This window comes from Bos taurus, chromosome 9 (assembly GCF_002263795.3).
Source record: "Bos taurus isolate L1 Dominette 01449 registration number 42190680 breed Hereford chromosome 9, ARS-UCD2.0, whole genome shotgun sequence".
Classification (NCBI taxonomy): domain Eukaryota; kingdom Metazoa; phylum Chordata; class Mammalia; order Artiodactyla; family Bovidae; genus Bos; species Bos taurus.
This window is the reverse complement of record NC_037336.1, coordinates 23,560,569-23,577,395: the sequence shown is the minus strand read 5'-3', so window position 1 is coordinate 23,577,395 and position 16,827 is coordinate 23,560,569. Positions and strand designations below refer to the sequence as shown.

General features: G+C 37.7%; 1 protein-coding gene across 18 annotated transcripts in view; it reads left to right on the top strand.

Moving 5' to 3' along the window:
• The window catches only part of SNAP91 (synaptosome associated protein 91), a 169,504-nt gene that overhangs the window by 66,547 nt on the left and 86,130 nt on the right, over nt 1-16,827 (top strand). For all 18 annotated transcript variants that reach the window (XM_059889679.1, XM_059889673.1, NM_001105378.1 and 15 more), the window contains 2 exon segments: nt 9,386-9,492; nt 13,569-13,610. In XM_059889679.1, the coding sequence (XP_059745662.1) occupies nt 9,386-9,492; nt 13,569-13,610 (149 nt within the window).

Genomic DNA, 16,827 nt, shown 5'->3' with positions numbered 1-16,827 from the left:
TGAATGGTGTCTGTGAAGAGAGACTGTATCAGAATGCAGAGATTTAGATACCACAGACTTCATAAAAAATCTAAAGACATGACTCAGGTCACACTTCTGTGTGTTTTCTTACATCAAGGTTAAGTGCAGGGAATGGAAAGCACTCTAGGTATTTTCAGCAGAAAGGGATTCCATACAGGAGTTTTGGTGCTTAGAAAATTTTGGATTGACTGAAGGAACAGATTCTGGGCTTTGCCTCTTGGATTAAGACTCATAATGATTAATAACTTCCACTGTGCTGACAACCACCTCTGAAACCACCCCTGACATGCTCCTATTTTGAAGTAATTCCATACGTCTCACCATCTTTCCTTCCACATAAAGTGAAAATGAGATAGAGATACTGCTTGACGATTGGCCTACAATAAAAGATTTCTTTCTACTGACAAGTCACCCCTTCCTGGGATGTAATGATTCAGCAAACCTCTTCCAGCTGGTGCCAGTTGGAAAAAACATCTCTAAGTCAAGCTTGAATTCTCTTTTCTGTCAACTGGTCATAGAAAACTCCCCAGCAACCATAGGCATCATTGGATGGGGAGAAATAGTTATCCAGAAGACATAGGTACAGTGGGAGTTGAGCCATCTGTTCATACAACCTTACCTGGGTGTTCAGGAGCTACTCCAGGCTGATCTCTTATATTACCACCTCCATTTGGTGATGGATTATATTCTTGCACTTGTTCAGCTTTATGGTTTGGTGTATTAGATATTGCTTGGTCTTACGAGCACTTGGCATTCTCTGAGGTCAGAACCCTCAGTCTCTAGAAGCAAGCCAAGAGCAATTTTTCCAAAGGAGATTAGTTACTGTCTAAGAAAGATATGGCCCTGCTTCAAAGCACTAGAAGTGTCTACTGTATTTTCCTACTGGTGTGTGCCAGAGCCGTCCTGCAGCATTTGGATCTGCTGCAGGCACTCTGAGTGCCTTTCCGTCTTCAGAATCTAAAGCCCCACGGTGCTCCAGGTTGGAGCAGTTGCAGAGTCATCCTTGATCTGGGCCCTGCTTCCATGTGACACCATACTGGATGCTCTATTTAGAGCGGCACATACATGTGTTGTGTGTGTTACCTCAAAACTGAAAAAAACTCAACAAAACACCTGCATTTTGGAAGTGCAAGGTGAAGCAGTTTGTTTTTCCTGTGGAGGGGACCTTTGGACCCACAGAAACTGCATTGAAGTAGCAGATCCCTAGGCTTTCATAGACTCTCTGTCCTTCCCTTTGACCTGCATGTGACTTATTAAGGCACCTACCATATATGAAATTCTTGCCCACCAGCTACAGCCAGCCTGATGTCATCAAATAGTATCCATTGACGTTAGCACAGCCAGAGAAATTAATATACTTAAGACAGTGAGCATGTACCGGCATCCTTGCCAGATGAAAGCAAACTACTTCTAATGGGCTCTGCTTGCTGGACTAAGTACAAAAGAACTTGCTAGTTTGTTAGATGCTTATCCCATGGCAGGAACTGTGCTGATTTTATGCTGGAAAGGACAACACATCTGGATGTCTGCAAGTAAGAATCATCACCTGATCAAGTTTCCAGTAACCTGTGGTTCATCTCTAAAATCCACTTACCTTTTGCACAAGCCAGATATGAAAGTTCAACTGGGAATATGATGGAACTGCTACCCTGTATGTTTGCAGAGATCAGGAAGCTGATGTGAGGATTCTGTTAGATTCAGTGTATTTCTGTTCCATCTACATATTCATAAAACTGGGAAAATAACCAATGTTAGTTTTGTGCATCCACTGATTATAATTTTTTTTATCTCCTAATCCCCAGAAAGCCTTCACTCAGATTGGTAGAAAATAATATCAACATTTTTGGGATCCCTAGAGAATAGCATCGGCTTAGAGTCTGTGTCCCTGAAAACTGGGTATGTCCCTTTCCCATGTGTGTAGTCACTCTGGTAAATGTCCCTTTGCCGTAGGGTAGGAATAGATACCTGAGGCTGTCTTTCAAGGCTTTGACTCAAGAATATCTGGAGGGCTTATTAAAATTGAGATTGCTGGACATTAACCCACAGTTTGTAATTCAGTAGATCTGGAGAAGGAGATGGCAACCCTACTCCAGTATTCTTGCCTGGAGAGTCTGTTGGACAGAGGAACCTGACAGGCTACAGTCCATGAGGCCACAGCTTTGGACATGACTGAGCATGCATGCAGCAGCAGCAGCAGAGCACTCATGTATACACATCTAATTCAGTAGGTCTAGGGTAGGGCCTGAGAATTTGCGTGTATAGGAAGGGCTTGAAAGGTACCGTTACCACTGATCTCTGGGAATTCCATTTGGGAACCACTGTGTTAGAGCTACTCACGAATGCTCAGGCCAGTATTCGGTGATTTTTGGCCTGTTCACTCACATTGATGAGTTATCAGTGACAACACAAAAGAAAATGTAGGGGTCCTTCTTTCCTGCTCAGAACTTGAGAATTTGTTTGGTTTTTCTAGACTTATATCAATTATTATTGTCCAATTCAGGAGGAAACAGAATACAAGACATCTAGTTCAGTTTGTTTTCAGATCAGCATGAGTAAGCTTTTTTTTTTTTTTTAACTTTACAATATTGTATTGGTTTTGCTATATATCAACATGAATCCGCCACAGGTTTACACGTGTTCCCCATCCTGAACCCTCCTCCCTCCTCCCTCCCCGTACCATCCCTCTGGGTCATCCCAGTGCACCAGCCCCAAGCATCCAGCATCTATAAGTAAGTCCCCTAGAATATCTGGGAGCTACTTATGTTAAAAATTATTTTTTTACAATTTAAATTTAACTCAGGGTCATGTATCTTATCTGGCAACCCTACTGCCAACATGATCATGGACGGTCTTGCACTGTTTTTAGTATGTATGGTTTTTTCCTCTTGAGGCAGACTTTGTACTTGTCTCCCGAGGGCAGGCTGGATTGCTGGGTTCTACACCTCATTCTCTGAATCGAAGCAGTTGGCGAGGGGAAAAGAGTAAGAAGTAGAGGGATGGGGCATAAGGAGAATTTTTATTTCCCTGTGGCAGGTGGGCTTCCCAGGTGGCACTGGTGGTAAAGAACTCGACTGCCAATGCAGGAGACAGATGCAGGTTTGATCCCTGGGTCAGGAAGATCCCCTGGAGGAGGAAATGGCAACCCACTCCAGTATTATTGCCTGGAGAATCCCATGGACAGAGGAACCTGGTGGGCTACAGTCCATAGGGTCACAAAGAGTTGGACACGACTAAAGTGCCTTAGCACGCATGTGGAAGGTGATTATAGAATCTCCAAGCAAGGCAGGACCAACATCTTCAGAATGAGAAGGAAAAGATTTTTCCAGCAAAGGTAGCTCATTTTGGTTTGAATCTACCAAGTACTTTTCTTTCTCAATAAGAGCCCTAACGTTCACAAAGAAGACCACACTGAGGCTAGAAATTTAACTTAGCCACACATGTTATAATTCAGCAACTCACAAGATTAGACTCTGACTTTAGCGATGACAGCCCTGTGACTGCAAGGATAAGATTATTGCAGGGCAGCATGGAGTACCATAGTCTGACTGGAGCCTTGAGCCAATCATTTTAAATCCTGTGTTGTCATTTTCCTTTTTAAGCTCTCGGGTGGAGTCAGAAGCAGGCGCCCTCCCCACCGTTCCATCTGCCTCATTCTCATCATGGTTCTTTCCCAGCCGCTGCTTGTTCTGATAAGCTTCATTCTAAGGTGCTCATTTCATAAAACCACAGGCCATAATTTAAATAATTATTTTGCTCCTCTGCAGCACGGATTCCACGAATCCATTTCTCCTCTAGTTGCAGGTGGTCATCTCTGCCTTCAAATTCAGTCAGGTTGCATATCTGATCCCAGACTCCCCCCTTTGTTTTTGAGGGTCTGAGTTCTAAAGCCAGTTCAGTGCGGAATATTGTGTCTATGCCAGAAACACTAACCACTCTATGTATTCTAAATAGAAGGGGATTCCAAACAAGGGGTTGGATCCTCATGTAATTGCTGGAAGCCTGCAGGAACTGGTTCTGGGCTCAGCCTCGGGAGATGCTTCTGAAGTAATAAGTTCCTGTGCCCTAGGGAAGCTGCTGCTTCTGGGTCACTCCTTTAAGGTGTGCTGAAACTGCCTTGGCTGCCTTGCAAACTGGAAAGCTGGAGAAGTGACCCTGGATGCTGTAATCCAGGGATTTAGGGAGTCAGAGCCAGTGGCTGTGACTGTGATCATTACCCTCAAAGCCCAGGAAGCTGGAGGATGGCAGTGGAGTGCTGAGGAAGATGTCTACCCTCCCAGGAGCTTATCACTTGCTGTAAGAGAAAACTGGACGGGTACAGGAAGCCTGCTGCTGCCTCAGTTTCCCCTTCCAGATCACCCCAAAGTCTGTCTAATGTGCAGAGCTGAATTTGCCATCCTGGCTTCTCACGAGGATAGAAAAAGAATGGACTCGGGCGTACCAGTGACTGTCGAATACAGGGCCCTGGGAAGCTTTGCCTTTTGTGGGGAAAAATTCCTACCTGTGGTTTGCCGTTCAAAATCACATCACTTTTATTTCAGGTGGGAGAGTTTGTCAGCAAGCCAAGTAAGATTTTTGCCAGCCACTTTTCTGACTGATCTTAATTCTCTTCTTTATGGCTCATAAATGTGAGCTTTTGCTGAAGTTCATTTTCAGCCATGTACTATTTGGCTTTTTCTGTATGCTCTTCACGGAAAAACGTTTATCTTCATTATGATGAGACTTACATCTATTCTTTCCGTTCTTCCCTTCCTCCTGAGCTTCAGTTTTGCATGTCTACCGATATGTTGACATTTAAATTTAGATACGCTAGTAAAGTAATGCTCAAAATTCTCCAAGCCAGGCTTCAGCAATATGTGAACCGTGAACTTCCAGATGTTCAAGCTGGGTTTTAGAAAAGGCATGAGGAACCAGAAATCAAATTGCCATCATCTGCTGGATGACCAAAAAAGCTAGAGAGTTCCAGAAAAACATCTATTTCTGCTTTCTTGACTATGCCAAAGCCTTTGACTGTGTGGATCACAAGAAACTATGGAAAATTCTGAAAGAGATGGGAATACCAGACCACCTGACCTACTTCTTGAGAAACCTATATGCAGGTCAGGAAGCAACAGTTAGAACTGGACATGGAATAATAGACTGGTTCCAAATAGGAAAAGGAGTATGTCAAGGCTGTATATTGTCACCCTGCTTATTTAACTTACATGCAGAGTATTATGAGAAATGCTGGGCTGGAAGAATTACAAGCTAGAATCAAAATTGCAGGAAGAAATATCAATAATCTCAGATATGCAGATGATACCACCCTTATGGCAGAAAGTGAAGAGGAACTAAAAAGCCTCTTGATGAAAGTGAAAGAGGAGAGTGAAAAAATTGGCTTAAAGCTCAACATTCAGAAAACTAAGATCATGGCATCTAATCCCATCACTTCATGGCAAATAGATGGGGAAACAATGGAAACAGTGTCAGACTTTATTTTTGGGGGCTCCAAAATCACTGCAGATGGTGATTGCAGCCATGAAATTAAGACACTTACTCCTTGGAGTAATATGTCCCTGGTGGCTCAGATGGTAAAGCGTTTGTCTGCAATGCAGGAGACCCAGGTTCGATCCCTTGGTTGGGAAGATCCCCTGGAGAAGGAAATGGCAGCCCACTCCAGTATTCTTGCCTGGAAAATCCCATGGACGGCAGAGCCTGGTAGGCTACTGTCCAAAGGGTCAGACACGACTGAGCGACTTCACTCACTATTCACTACTCCTTGGAAGGAAAGTTATGACCAATCTAGATAGCATATTAAAAAGCAGAGAGACATTACTTTGCCAACAAAGGTCTATCTAGTCAAGGCTATGGTTTTTCCAGTAGTCATATATGGATGTGAGAGTTGGACTGTGAAGAAAGCTGAGCGTTGAAGATTTGATGTTTTTGAACTGTGGTGTTGGAGAAGACTCTTGAGAGTCTGACGGACTACAAGGAGATCCAACCAGTCCATTCTGAAGGAGATCAGCCCTGGGATTTCTTTGGAAGGAATGATGCTAAAGCTGAAACTGCAGTACTTTGGCCACCTCATGCAAAGAGTTGACTCATTGGAAAAGACTCTGATGCTGGGAGGGATTGGGGGCAGGAGGAAAAGGGGACGACAGAGGATGAGATGGCTGGATGGCATTACCGACTTGATGGACGTGAGTCTGGGTGAACTCTGGGAGTTGGTGATGGACAGGGAGGCCTGGCGTGCTGCAATTCATGGGGTCGCAAAGAGTCGGACACGACTGAGCAACTGAACTGAACTGAACCATGTTCTTTTTTATGGAATTTTTAAAAATTTGGCTCTGTTGGGTCTTCGTTGTGGCACACACGATTTCATTGCGGCGCACAGATTCTCTAGTTGTGGCGCACGAGCTCAGTAGTTGTGGTTCATGAACTCAGTAATTATGGCACGTGGGCTTAGTTGCGCTGTGGCATATGGCATCTTAGTTCCCCAACCAGGGATTGAACCCACGTCCTCTGCGTTGCAAGGCAGATTCTTAACCATTAGACCATCAGGGAAGTCCCAGATACTATGTTCTTACCTAAAACTTGGCAGTCTCTGAAACAGCTCTCAAATTTGTCCTTCTTAACCTCCCTGTTTCTGTTTCTAATAATTATAATTAGTTATAATAATTAGTCTTCTAAACCTGAAACCTCAGTTTGAAACTCTGTTTGAGTTGCCCATTTACTAAAATCCATGCCAGTCAGAAATGATTCATTCTCATCCTCTCTCCCCAGGGTACCCCCTTTCATCCCCGCTTCTGTTTCTGCCTTTATGATTGATTTAGCGATTAAAGATATTAAGTCACATGACTCTATTCTGTTTTTGTCTTGAACAGTTCCTTCCTTCAATGCCGCTTAGCTTTATGTTGACTTTTTTCAAAGATTATACTAAACATACATTTTCTCCTTAAAATAATAACACTTCAATAAATATTTTTATTTAATTAGAAAAAGGAGGTCTCTTGGCTGTGATTAGGAGCAGAAAAGAAGATTTGTACCTTTTAAAATTAGAGACCTGAGTTCTCAAAAGTGGTAGTTGTACACTCTGGCATTGAATGGTCTTCGTTCATCATTGTTGTCAACTTGGTCTTGTAAAAGTAACACTCTAGAAGATAAAAACTACACTCAGTATCCTGAGTGTTTTGAGACACGTCTGTTTGTGTTTGTTTACTAAATGGTGTTGGCAATTAACTTTATATTATAGGTGAGTTTCAGTCAAGGACTTCATGACCAATTCTCTGTATCTAAATTGGAATCTATAGTGGTGCGGATATTTGCAAGCATTTTATCGCTCTGGCCTATGAATAAGAAGATTCTTCCCTTACTGACTAATGGTCATTAGTAAGAGTCCACATGCAAAGTCTCAGTTTGTTTCACTGGAATGAGATACCTTTTCATTTGGTCCTTTTCTTAGGACAGTTATTCTGTGAAAGTCAGTACTAATATGACAAAGGACTTTATTAGCACTTTGTAAAGATTCATGTTACAAATGTCAGAATTTGATCATTTCAAATACTGAAAATCAACGTGTTACCTTTAATATGAAAGAAAAACATGCATTTCTAGGCCCATCCCCTCTGTTAAAAGTGTCAATTTCTCTGGTTTCTAAAGGGATAAGAGGACTTCAGCTTTGCACTGATCAGTACCTGTTGCCTTTCTGTGTCATTACCACTATTACAGAAACATTTATGAGATTATAACCTAAAACCATCATCATTGAATCTCTTTTGTTCCTTAATCCTAAATTACCAAGAAAAATAAAATACAATAATACAATATAAACAATTTAAAAAGCGTACAGAGGAGACAAAAATTTCTTAAAATTTTGGTGCATTGGTTCTAAGAGGAAATTGGGATTATTCAGCTTGATTTCTCTTTTTGTGTTATTGCTGAAGATCTGATTCAAAGACATAAACTCAGATTATAGTTTAAAGAAAAAAGTAAGACACTTAGAAGACATTGTTTTGGGGAAGATTGTTTTAAAAGAAAAAAAGTGTTTTACAGAATAGGTCCTAATTTTCAAAGGTTTAAACTGGAAAGATTTGTTCCCATATATCACCATACATAATTCTGTCTCTAGTTGAGAACACAGGGTAGGGTGGATAAAGAAGGTATCCTAAAATTTGGTCATTTTTTAAAAGATCCACTTTCCTCTCAAATCTTAACAAGTAGAAAACACTATGCTTAAAAGATCCACTTTCCTCTCAAATCTTAACAAGTAGAAAACAGTATGCGTTTGTTTTCTTGGTCTTTTTGCTTCTCTTGAATGCCCTACAGGGGAGATCCATGTTAAAAAGTAAAATTACCAAAAGACTGACAACTGAAGGTAATGAGTAGCTACCCTTGATAATTAGTTCTTTGTGTAATTATATATTATTCAACTTAAGAAAATTAAAAATACTTTTGAGGTAGTAAAATAACATGCTGAATGAAATCTAGAACTTTCAGATGTGAGAAAGCATAAAAATAGCATACGTTGTGCAAATATAAAACGATGAAGGTACTGAGCCATCAGTTACAATCTAAGGTTGCCCGGGAGCTATTGTAGACATCGGCTGACTGTGTCTCTGTCTGCAATGACAATAATTTTTCCCTGAATGAATGGAGGAATGATTGGCTAGGGAAACCACTGCTAACATACTAGTTTTCTTCAAAACATGTATGGAGAAAATACAGTCTCATACTGTAATTATTCATGGCTGAATTCTAGTCTTGGGAGGCAGAAAAGAGCAGCAAAAGGATTCTGTAATTCTCTCTAGAAAGTTAAAGATTGAGAAAGAGGATATGATTATAGACTAGAAAATATGAAACTCCACTGTTTTATAACTAAAAGAATAATGTTTGAAAGAATTAGTTGATGAGCGGTAAAAGCAAGTGTTATTTATATGAAATGTAGACAATTTAAAGAATTCTTTAATTCAGGGAAGTTTATAAATGATTATAATAAATAGATTATTGCTTTATAATGAACTAGTAAGAAAATAAAGATGCTGTAAGATGCAGTCGTAACTTCTGAGCTTGTTATCAGCAAGAATTTGGGGTAGTTTTCTGAAACTGAGTACCAGGGTATATAGATCGTGAAGTAAACTTACAATGGATATATTCTTCTACTTTAACTGTATTTTCATTATTTAAATCGTTTTGTGCGAGACACTGTAGAACATAATACCTTTCTTGAACTACTGGAACCTCCCTTGTTCAGGTGTTTTCATACTTAGCATACATTTTAGTGCCAGTTGTTTTAATTCAGACATTAAAGTTGTAAGTAATAGTATCAGGGTAAGCTTAGAAGAAGATTGAATATAATACTCTTTTTGAAATGCTTATCTGCCTCTTCTAGAAAAGTTTTTTGAAATGAAGAAAGGACAATGTAAAGATGCTCTGGAAATCTACAAACGATTTCTAACTAGGATGACACGTGTGTCTGAATTTCTAAAAGTTGCAGAGGTAAGTAATATTAACTCATATATCTGGAATAAACAGTAGAATTCATAATCTGGAAAGACATTCTGCCAGAGTCACAACGTATTAGGGGCAGAAGTCATCTCATCCAGGTTCTCACCCAGATCTGTGCTCCATACTTCTGCATTTCAGTCAGATCGTTCTGTGTCCAAATAAAAGTTTCGTGGATGCTGAGCTCACTCACAGCTTTGCAAGGTGGTTCATTCCTCCGTCCCACCCTATGACTCTTCTTGATTGTAAGAAAGTTATTCCTTTGTATTGAACCCTAGAAAAAAGCCCATAAAAAGTCTGTCCATTGTTCTCAGTATGTAAATGACAAACCATAAACTCTTTCTTACTTCATTATTTTAATAATGTAATACTTTTCTTTCTTACTTTATTATTTTGTCAAAATGATTTAAACACAAGAAAAAAGGAAACAAAGTATAATTAATTTTATAAAGTTTATAAATTGTTTCTTAAGGATGTCTCTTTATAAGTAATCACAGTAACTGTGTAGCTATACAGTCCTCCTCCTGGAGTTATCCATAAATTGGTGTTTTCTCCTACGAAATCCAATGATCGACTCATACTGATAGTGGAGATTATGACATTTTACTACAGTCCTTTGTCAGGATGAATTAAGGGTTCCCTGGCGTGTCAGCTAACTGATTGCTAACCCCTCAACTTTGTGAGAGGGGTTCTGAAGCTCACCCGCAAAGAATAAAATGCTGTGGACGTGGGACATTTATCCCGTGTTTTTGCTGTTTTCACCATTTTCAGGCTATAACACAGGAATAATAGGAGTTTTATACATGTAATTTCAGAAGTACTCTAGCCTGTGTTATTTTTCAAATTTCATTTATTCACGGGAATGGTAATCGTCACATTCAAATTCCAAGTTCAGAATAATCTTGCAGAATGCTATCTTTTGAGCTTAGACCTGTTCAGTTTATAATCAGAATTTTTTTTAAAAAAATTATATAATATGGAAAACAAAAGGTAAAGATTAGCTGTATAAATTAATGCTTTAAAGCATTCATGTGTACTTCCATGGGTTTATTGAAGTTGGTGGCCTTTAAGAAAAATAGAACTGCTTGAAACTTTTGCTGCTACACAAGTTTTTTGTATTTGATATGATTTTCCCATGATTTAACCATAAGTATCAGTATAATCTAGTAAAATTTGCCTACTTTTTTCCTGTGAAAAGATACCTAAGCACCCAGGGCAGAAGATTATTTCACGGTTCAATTAATTCCTGGTACACATTCTTTCCAGTGTTATCATTTGATATTGTGTATATCAGAAAAATAAAGCATTGGACATGTTACAGTTTGAGGTATATATTTCTCTAATCAACATGAAAAGGCTGGGATCAAGGTCTTCATGAGAAAAGGAGTACTTATTATCAATTCATTCCATTCTTACATGTAAAATTTTATTTTGTGTCTCGATAACCTCATGTTATCTCAGACCCATTTTAAGCTGCTGAGAAGGAGATATACAGAAATTAGATGTCATTTTGAGAGTTTTAAGTATTTTTGTTTTATTCGAACTTTATGACTAAGACTTTTTGTAGATTGGATGAAAAAAAAGTGAAAGTGAGTTGCTCAGTCATGCCCAACTCTGCAGTCTCATGCACTGTAGCCCACCAAGCTCCTCTATGGGGTTTCCCGGGCAAAAATACTGGAATGGGTTGCATGCCCTTCTCCAGGTATCTTCCTGACCCACGTATCGAGCCCATGTCTCCTGCAGCTCCTGCATTACAGGCAGATTCTTTACCATCTGAGCCATCAAGAAAGCCCAGAATGGATACTAATTGACAAAGTTGTTTTTAGTAGAATAAATATTAATCGCAAGGGGCTGTGTTCTCTTTCATATTTAAATTACATTGTCCATAATTTAAACACTAACTGAATACCAATATTTAGTGGTTTGGTTATGAATGTTAAATACAGAGAATTTTCAACAAATGTACAACCCTTCTCTTTCTATGAAAAGTGGTTGTGTGGGTACCTTGTACGGACCTCTGCCTGGTAAGCTGCCCTGTAGTTAACACCATTTGTCTGAAGGATGTGTGGGAGACTTCCACAATGTTGTTTATGAAATATGACTTTATTATAGGCTGTTTGGCAAATGTTAACATTAGATTGTCTATCATATTAAAAGAAATATCCATAGTTCCTATGGCCTTATCCACATTTTGCAGGGGAATTGCTTGAAGTACAGAAAACTTGCCATGTTTTGAATTCTTATGCTGAAGCTTCTAAAGCAGACAGCTCAAACTTTGTAAAATGGTTATTTAACAGGTAATAGGCATGTCTGCTAAACGCACTTCCCTTTTATAGAACTAAGTTATTCTTAGTTTGTGATTCCAAGGTAAATACCAACTCGTAGGAGTTATGTCTCCCAGAATACTTACAGACAGAAAGTGATGAGATTTCTGTAATACAGTCACACTTAAGCTCTGTCCCCTTAGTTAAGTGTTCAGGGCAGTAAAAATAGCAAATAAAGAAAGAATTCCTAAACTATGTCTTTAACAGAGTTACCCATTTAATAGAATCACATCACCTTTTACCTACGTGATTCCATTATTAAGAATCTATAATGCTTTTGGTTTCCCTGGTGGACAAACAGTAAAGAATCTGCCTGCAATGCGGATGACCCAAGTTCAATCCCTGGGTCGGGAAGATCCTCTGGAGAAGGGAACAGCTTCCCACTCTAGTATTCTTGCCTGGAGAACTCCATGGACAGAGGAACCTGGTGGGTTACAGTTCATGGAGTGGTAAAGAGTCGGACACGAGTGAGCATCTAATACACACACATAATGCTTTAATTTCAAACATGCTGACTTCATTCATATTAGTATTTTAATAGATCATCTCAAGAGGTATTGATATACAGAAGTGTGAAGTTGCCTTAATTTATAATTCATAATTTGAAAGAATATGAGTATAAGGATGACACAGATAGCTCCCAACAAAGAATTACCATCCCCAAATGTCGATACCGCCAAGTTGAAAGACCTTCTTGGAGATACAGAGAAGGCAAAAGGAAGAAGTTAGCTCATATGTGTCCCTCATGTGGATTTTCCACTCTCCAGTTTGACATACTGTCTTTGCAGAAGCCTGACACTTACACTTCCTGCGTGTGCTTCTACATTTCCATCAGCTTAACAAAACACTTCGATTCTCAGAGAGATACGTTTTTCTGTGAGCCTCAATTTCCTCATTTATACAGCATGAGAGAATTAAAGTTACGATTTGTATTTTAATCCCAACTTTTTATTTTGAATAATTTTCAAACCTATAAAAAGAGTTGATAGAGTTGTATAGTGAACTCCTGTATACCTCTTCATTGATTGACCTTAAAAAAAGTGAATCTATTCCCATATTTGCATTCTTACTAGCTCTTTCTTTTTCTATCCCTCACTCCCTTCTCTTCCTTCCCCAAGCTACCAAGATTAAAAATTCACATGTGCTTTTATCTAGTAATTCTACTTCCACAAATGTGCCCTACAGATGTATCCACACAAGTGGAAAATGATGCCTGTAGCATTGCTTGCAATGACAAGAGATGGGAAGCAACTTAAATGTTCATTAATAAGTGACTTGTTAAATAAATTATAGGATGAGGAAGCTGCTTCAAAATAAATACATAATTATTTCCCACATTACTATACAATAACAGTATACCATATACACTGGGATTATGCTTTTAACTTGACAATGTATCTTACAGCCATATCCATATTAATATACAGAGTTTCCTCATTTTTTGAAGCAGCTTCCTTCTAGTTGCCATTAACCATGGAGGAAATTTTTTACATTTCAGTTTCTTAAGTTCTTTTTTTTAGGTTCAGCAAAATTCTGTTCATTTGTTATTTCTAACTCTGTTGCCAAAATCATTGCTCTTTTGTTGATGGGAAAACTACACAAAAAGCACTTATTCAGACTGAGATTAATGTACATAATAACAACTATTTTTTAGCAAGATTGAGCTGTGCTTTTAACTAATACTCTAGGTGATCTAAGAAATTAATTTTTTAAATCCTGTTAAGTAACTTTTTTTTTAATCCACAGCAAGTTGGCATTGATAAAGGTGACATTCCTGACCTCACTCAGGTGAGTGATTGTCTAAGTGAAAAACTTAGTATGCATGAAATTACTAATCCATATTTTACCATAAATGGTCTTACTGCGGGCAGAGTCTTGTAAGCATTTGATGCATTTTGAATGTAGGCCAACCACCTTTCTTGGAAATCATTCTAACTTGCTTATTTTTTCTAGCTATTGAATATATTTCTAGAGATATGGAGATTTTCCTACTCTTAAAAAATTTCTTTTTGAAAGACAACTGAATATAATTATTGAGCTCATTTTTTCATTCTTAAATTTGAACCAAAAGGAAGCTTTAAATAATGTTTAAAAGGTACTTTATTCATGAAACATGACTATTCGTAGGCATGTAATCAGAACATTTGAACTATTATTCTGCTTGTTCTAGTTTTCAGTGTGTCCCAGGGATGGAGAAGGGGGCACGAATGAGGAGAACACTGATGTCATAGTTCTACTACACTAATTCTTTTCTCCGCTATGAATGCGAGGAATGTCTATATACAAAAGAACCTTTTTTTAAAAAAAGTAGTAGTGGTAGATAGTGATTTTTTTCTGGAGACTTTCTAGAAAGCAAAAGCAGTAGTAGTGCTTCCTTATGAATCCTTTTATCTGTCAAGAGAGTACAGTGTACAGCTCCTCTGATGGAGAACTGAGCCTATTCACACATGCACAGAGTTATTGTAGGACCTTTCTCCTAATTGGCTGGAACTGTTTTTGTTGAATCAGCTTGTTGGCCTGTTATAGTAAATTTCGGTCCCAAACATGTTCTTTAGCTCAGAACAGATGATAGGAGAAAATATAGAACTGTCATCATATATACCAGTAATGAATATCTGAGTTTCCTATCATTGTAAATTAAAAAAAAAAGTTATTATTATTATCCCTTTAAGTGTCTCTATATTTAAATAATGTTAGCCTTAAATTTTTGTTAAAAATCAGAGAAACCCAAAGTAATGATCTCTGTATTTACAGTATTAAAATATCAATTAAATACCAAGGATTCTTTATAAATAAAACTCAAAAAACAATTCAGAACATGAGGGCATTATGTTTTTTGATTTAAAAGTTGGGCAATAGCAAACTGCCCTGACAGTCCAGTGGTTAAGACTTCACACTACCAATGCAGGGGGTGTGGGTTCGATCCCAGCTTGGGGATTTAAGATACCATATATTGTGTGGTACAGCCAAAACATAAAGTTAAAAACAATAAAATTTGGGAGATAACACCTTCTATTAGAGTATGTTATACTCTATTATGGAAGTTATTTTCTACTTCCAATAGCATAAAGTAGTTCTGCTACTATGAGAAGATAGTGTTCTTTAATCAGTTACATACCTAAATAAGATATTGGTATCATCTTGGTTATGGTTAAAGATTAAGTGTGCATAAAATACTATTAAAAATATCTTTATTAGATAAAGATTTATGAATTTTGTATCACTATAATAAAAAGCAAAAAAATCAGTGTGCTTTCATTTAAAATTAATTATAATAAACATTTTCATTATACAATACAATACAATATAAATACAATAAACATTAAAACTAACCTAGATAAATTATATGTTAACCCCCCAAAAAAGATGGATATTTAACTCAAAGATTAGCTTTTAGAAATGTTGAATCATCTTTATTTCAACTATATAGACTGTTCTTGCCATGGAACAGAAGTAAAACTAGATATATTGTTTAATAGGCTGGCAGGTAAGAAGAAAATAGGTCCTCAATTGTCTCACTTAGTTTGGGCAGAGTCTGAAGGGAGACAAAGAAAGGTTTAGAAGAATATTTAAATACCTTTTTGTTTGTAAAATTAGAAAATTATTAAAAGAAGATTTATAAACTTGGGTTTAATTTTAATGATATGTAATATTCATTATAATTTATATAATCTCTCAAGTCTAGAGACATAATATTTTATTTAATGATGTCTGTATTGTCATAATTTGAGGAACAGAGCCCCACCCTCATCCTTAAAGAAGATAAATCTTGCTCTGGATCTGGTATTAGTAGAAAGCTGTTCTGATGCAGAGATTCATTAGACACTGGTAACGCTCTCTCCTCTGCTTTTGTTATGACCTTAAGAGTCACATAAACTTTAATATTAGCATTTATTTTAAAATTACCTCCTTATTAAAAAAAATCCTCTACTTCATTTCTCCAATAGATATTTAAATCTCAATTCAAAAGTATTGTGTGCTTCTGAAATTCCTTAACAAGTAACCTAATTGTGGTTTTTGTTGGGATCATGAGCAGCAAAACTAAACACACTCCCTAATTTTTATTTAGAGGTCTCCATCGGTCTTATTGGAGGCTCATCATTGGATGGGGGTTTAGACCTGTTGTGACAATATGGTCTGATACAAGCTGAAAGGTGAGCTATTCTAGGGTTAGTCCTTCAGATAGGGGTAAACCAAGACTAATCTGGAAATGGGTCAGAAATGCCAACCTGTGTGAAGTCTAAGATCTCTGAGATTAGATTCTGCTCTCTGCCAGCCTCCTCTGTGGCAGCCATGACTACTGAATCTAGCCATGGCAATGAACAAAAATACCCACCAAGGAAGAGGATTAAAGAGGGGGGAGCAGAAGGGCTCCCTATCGACTGGCAGTAGGAAAAGGCTGTTCCTAACTGAGAAAGGATTAGAATTCCTTTTGCAGCAAGATGACACAGAGGAATTGAATCGATATCTTTTAACTTAGAAAATGCACAATAAATACCAGTGTGGCATCTGTAGCCCTTCTTTTTTTTTAATTTAAATTTATTTATTTTAATTGGAGGTTAATTACTTTACAATATTGTATTGGTTTTGTCATACATCAACATGAATCTGCCACGGTGTACATCTGTAGCCCTTCTTAAGTTGTGCATATAATATCATCATAACAGCATTTTAAATGCTTTATAAATATTGAAGAAAAATATTTTTAATACTCAAAAGTTCAGTACTAGATAAGAAGTGAATGTGATATCAGAACTGAAATATTTCCTCCTCAGCCCTTTCCAATGGTTTCTTAGAGCTAATGATCAAAAATTAGAATGCTCTTTTTGTTGCCTTTTTTTTTTCATTTGGTTTTAATGATGCTTTAGAATCTAAAGCATCTGAGTTGTAGATGGATGGTTCCTTTCAAAATCAGCTATGAATTTTTTTCCAAGAAAAGGATTTTCAAAATATTATTTCCTGTTTGGTGTGTGTGCATGCATGTTCCAAATTTAATATATCTCCA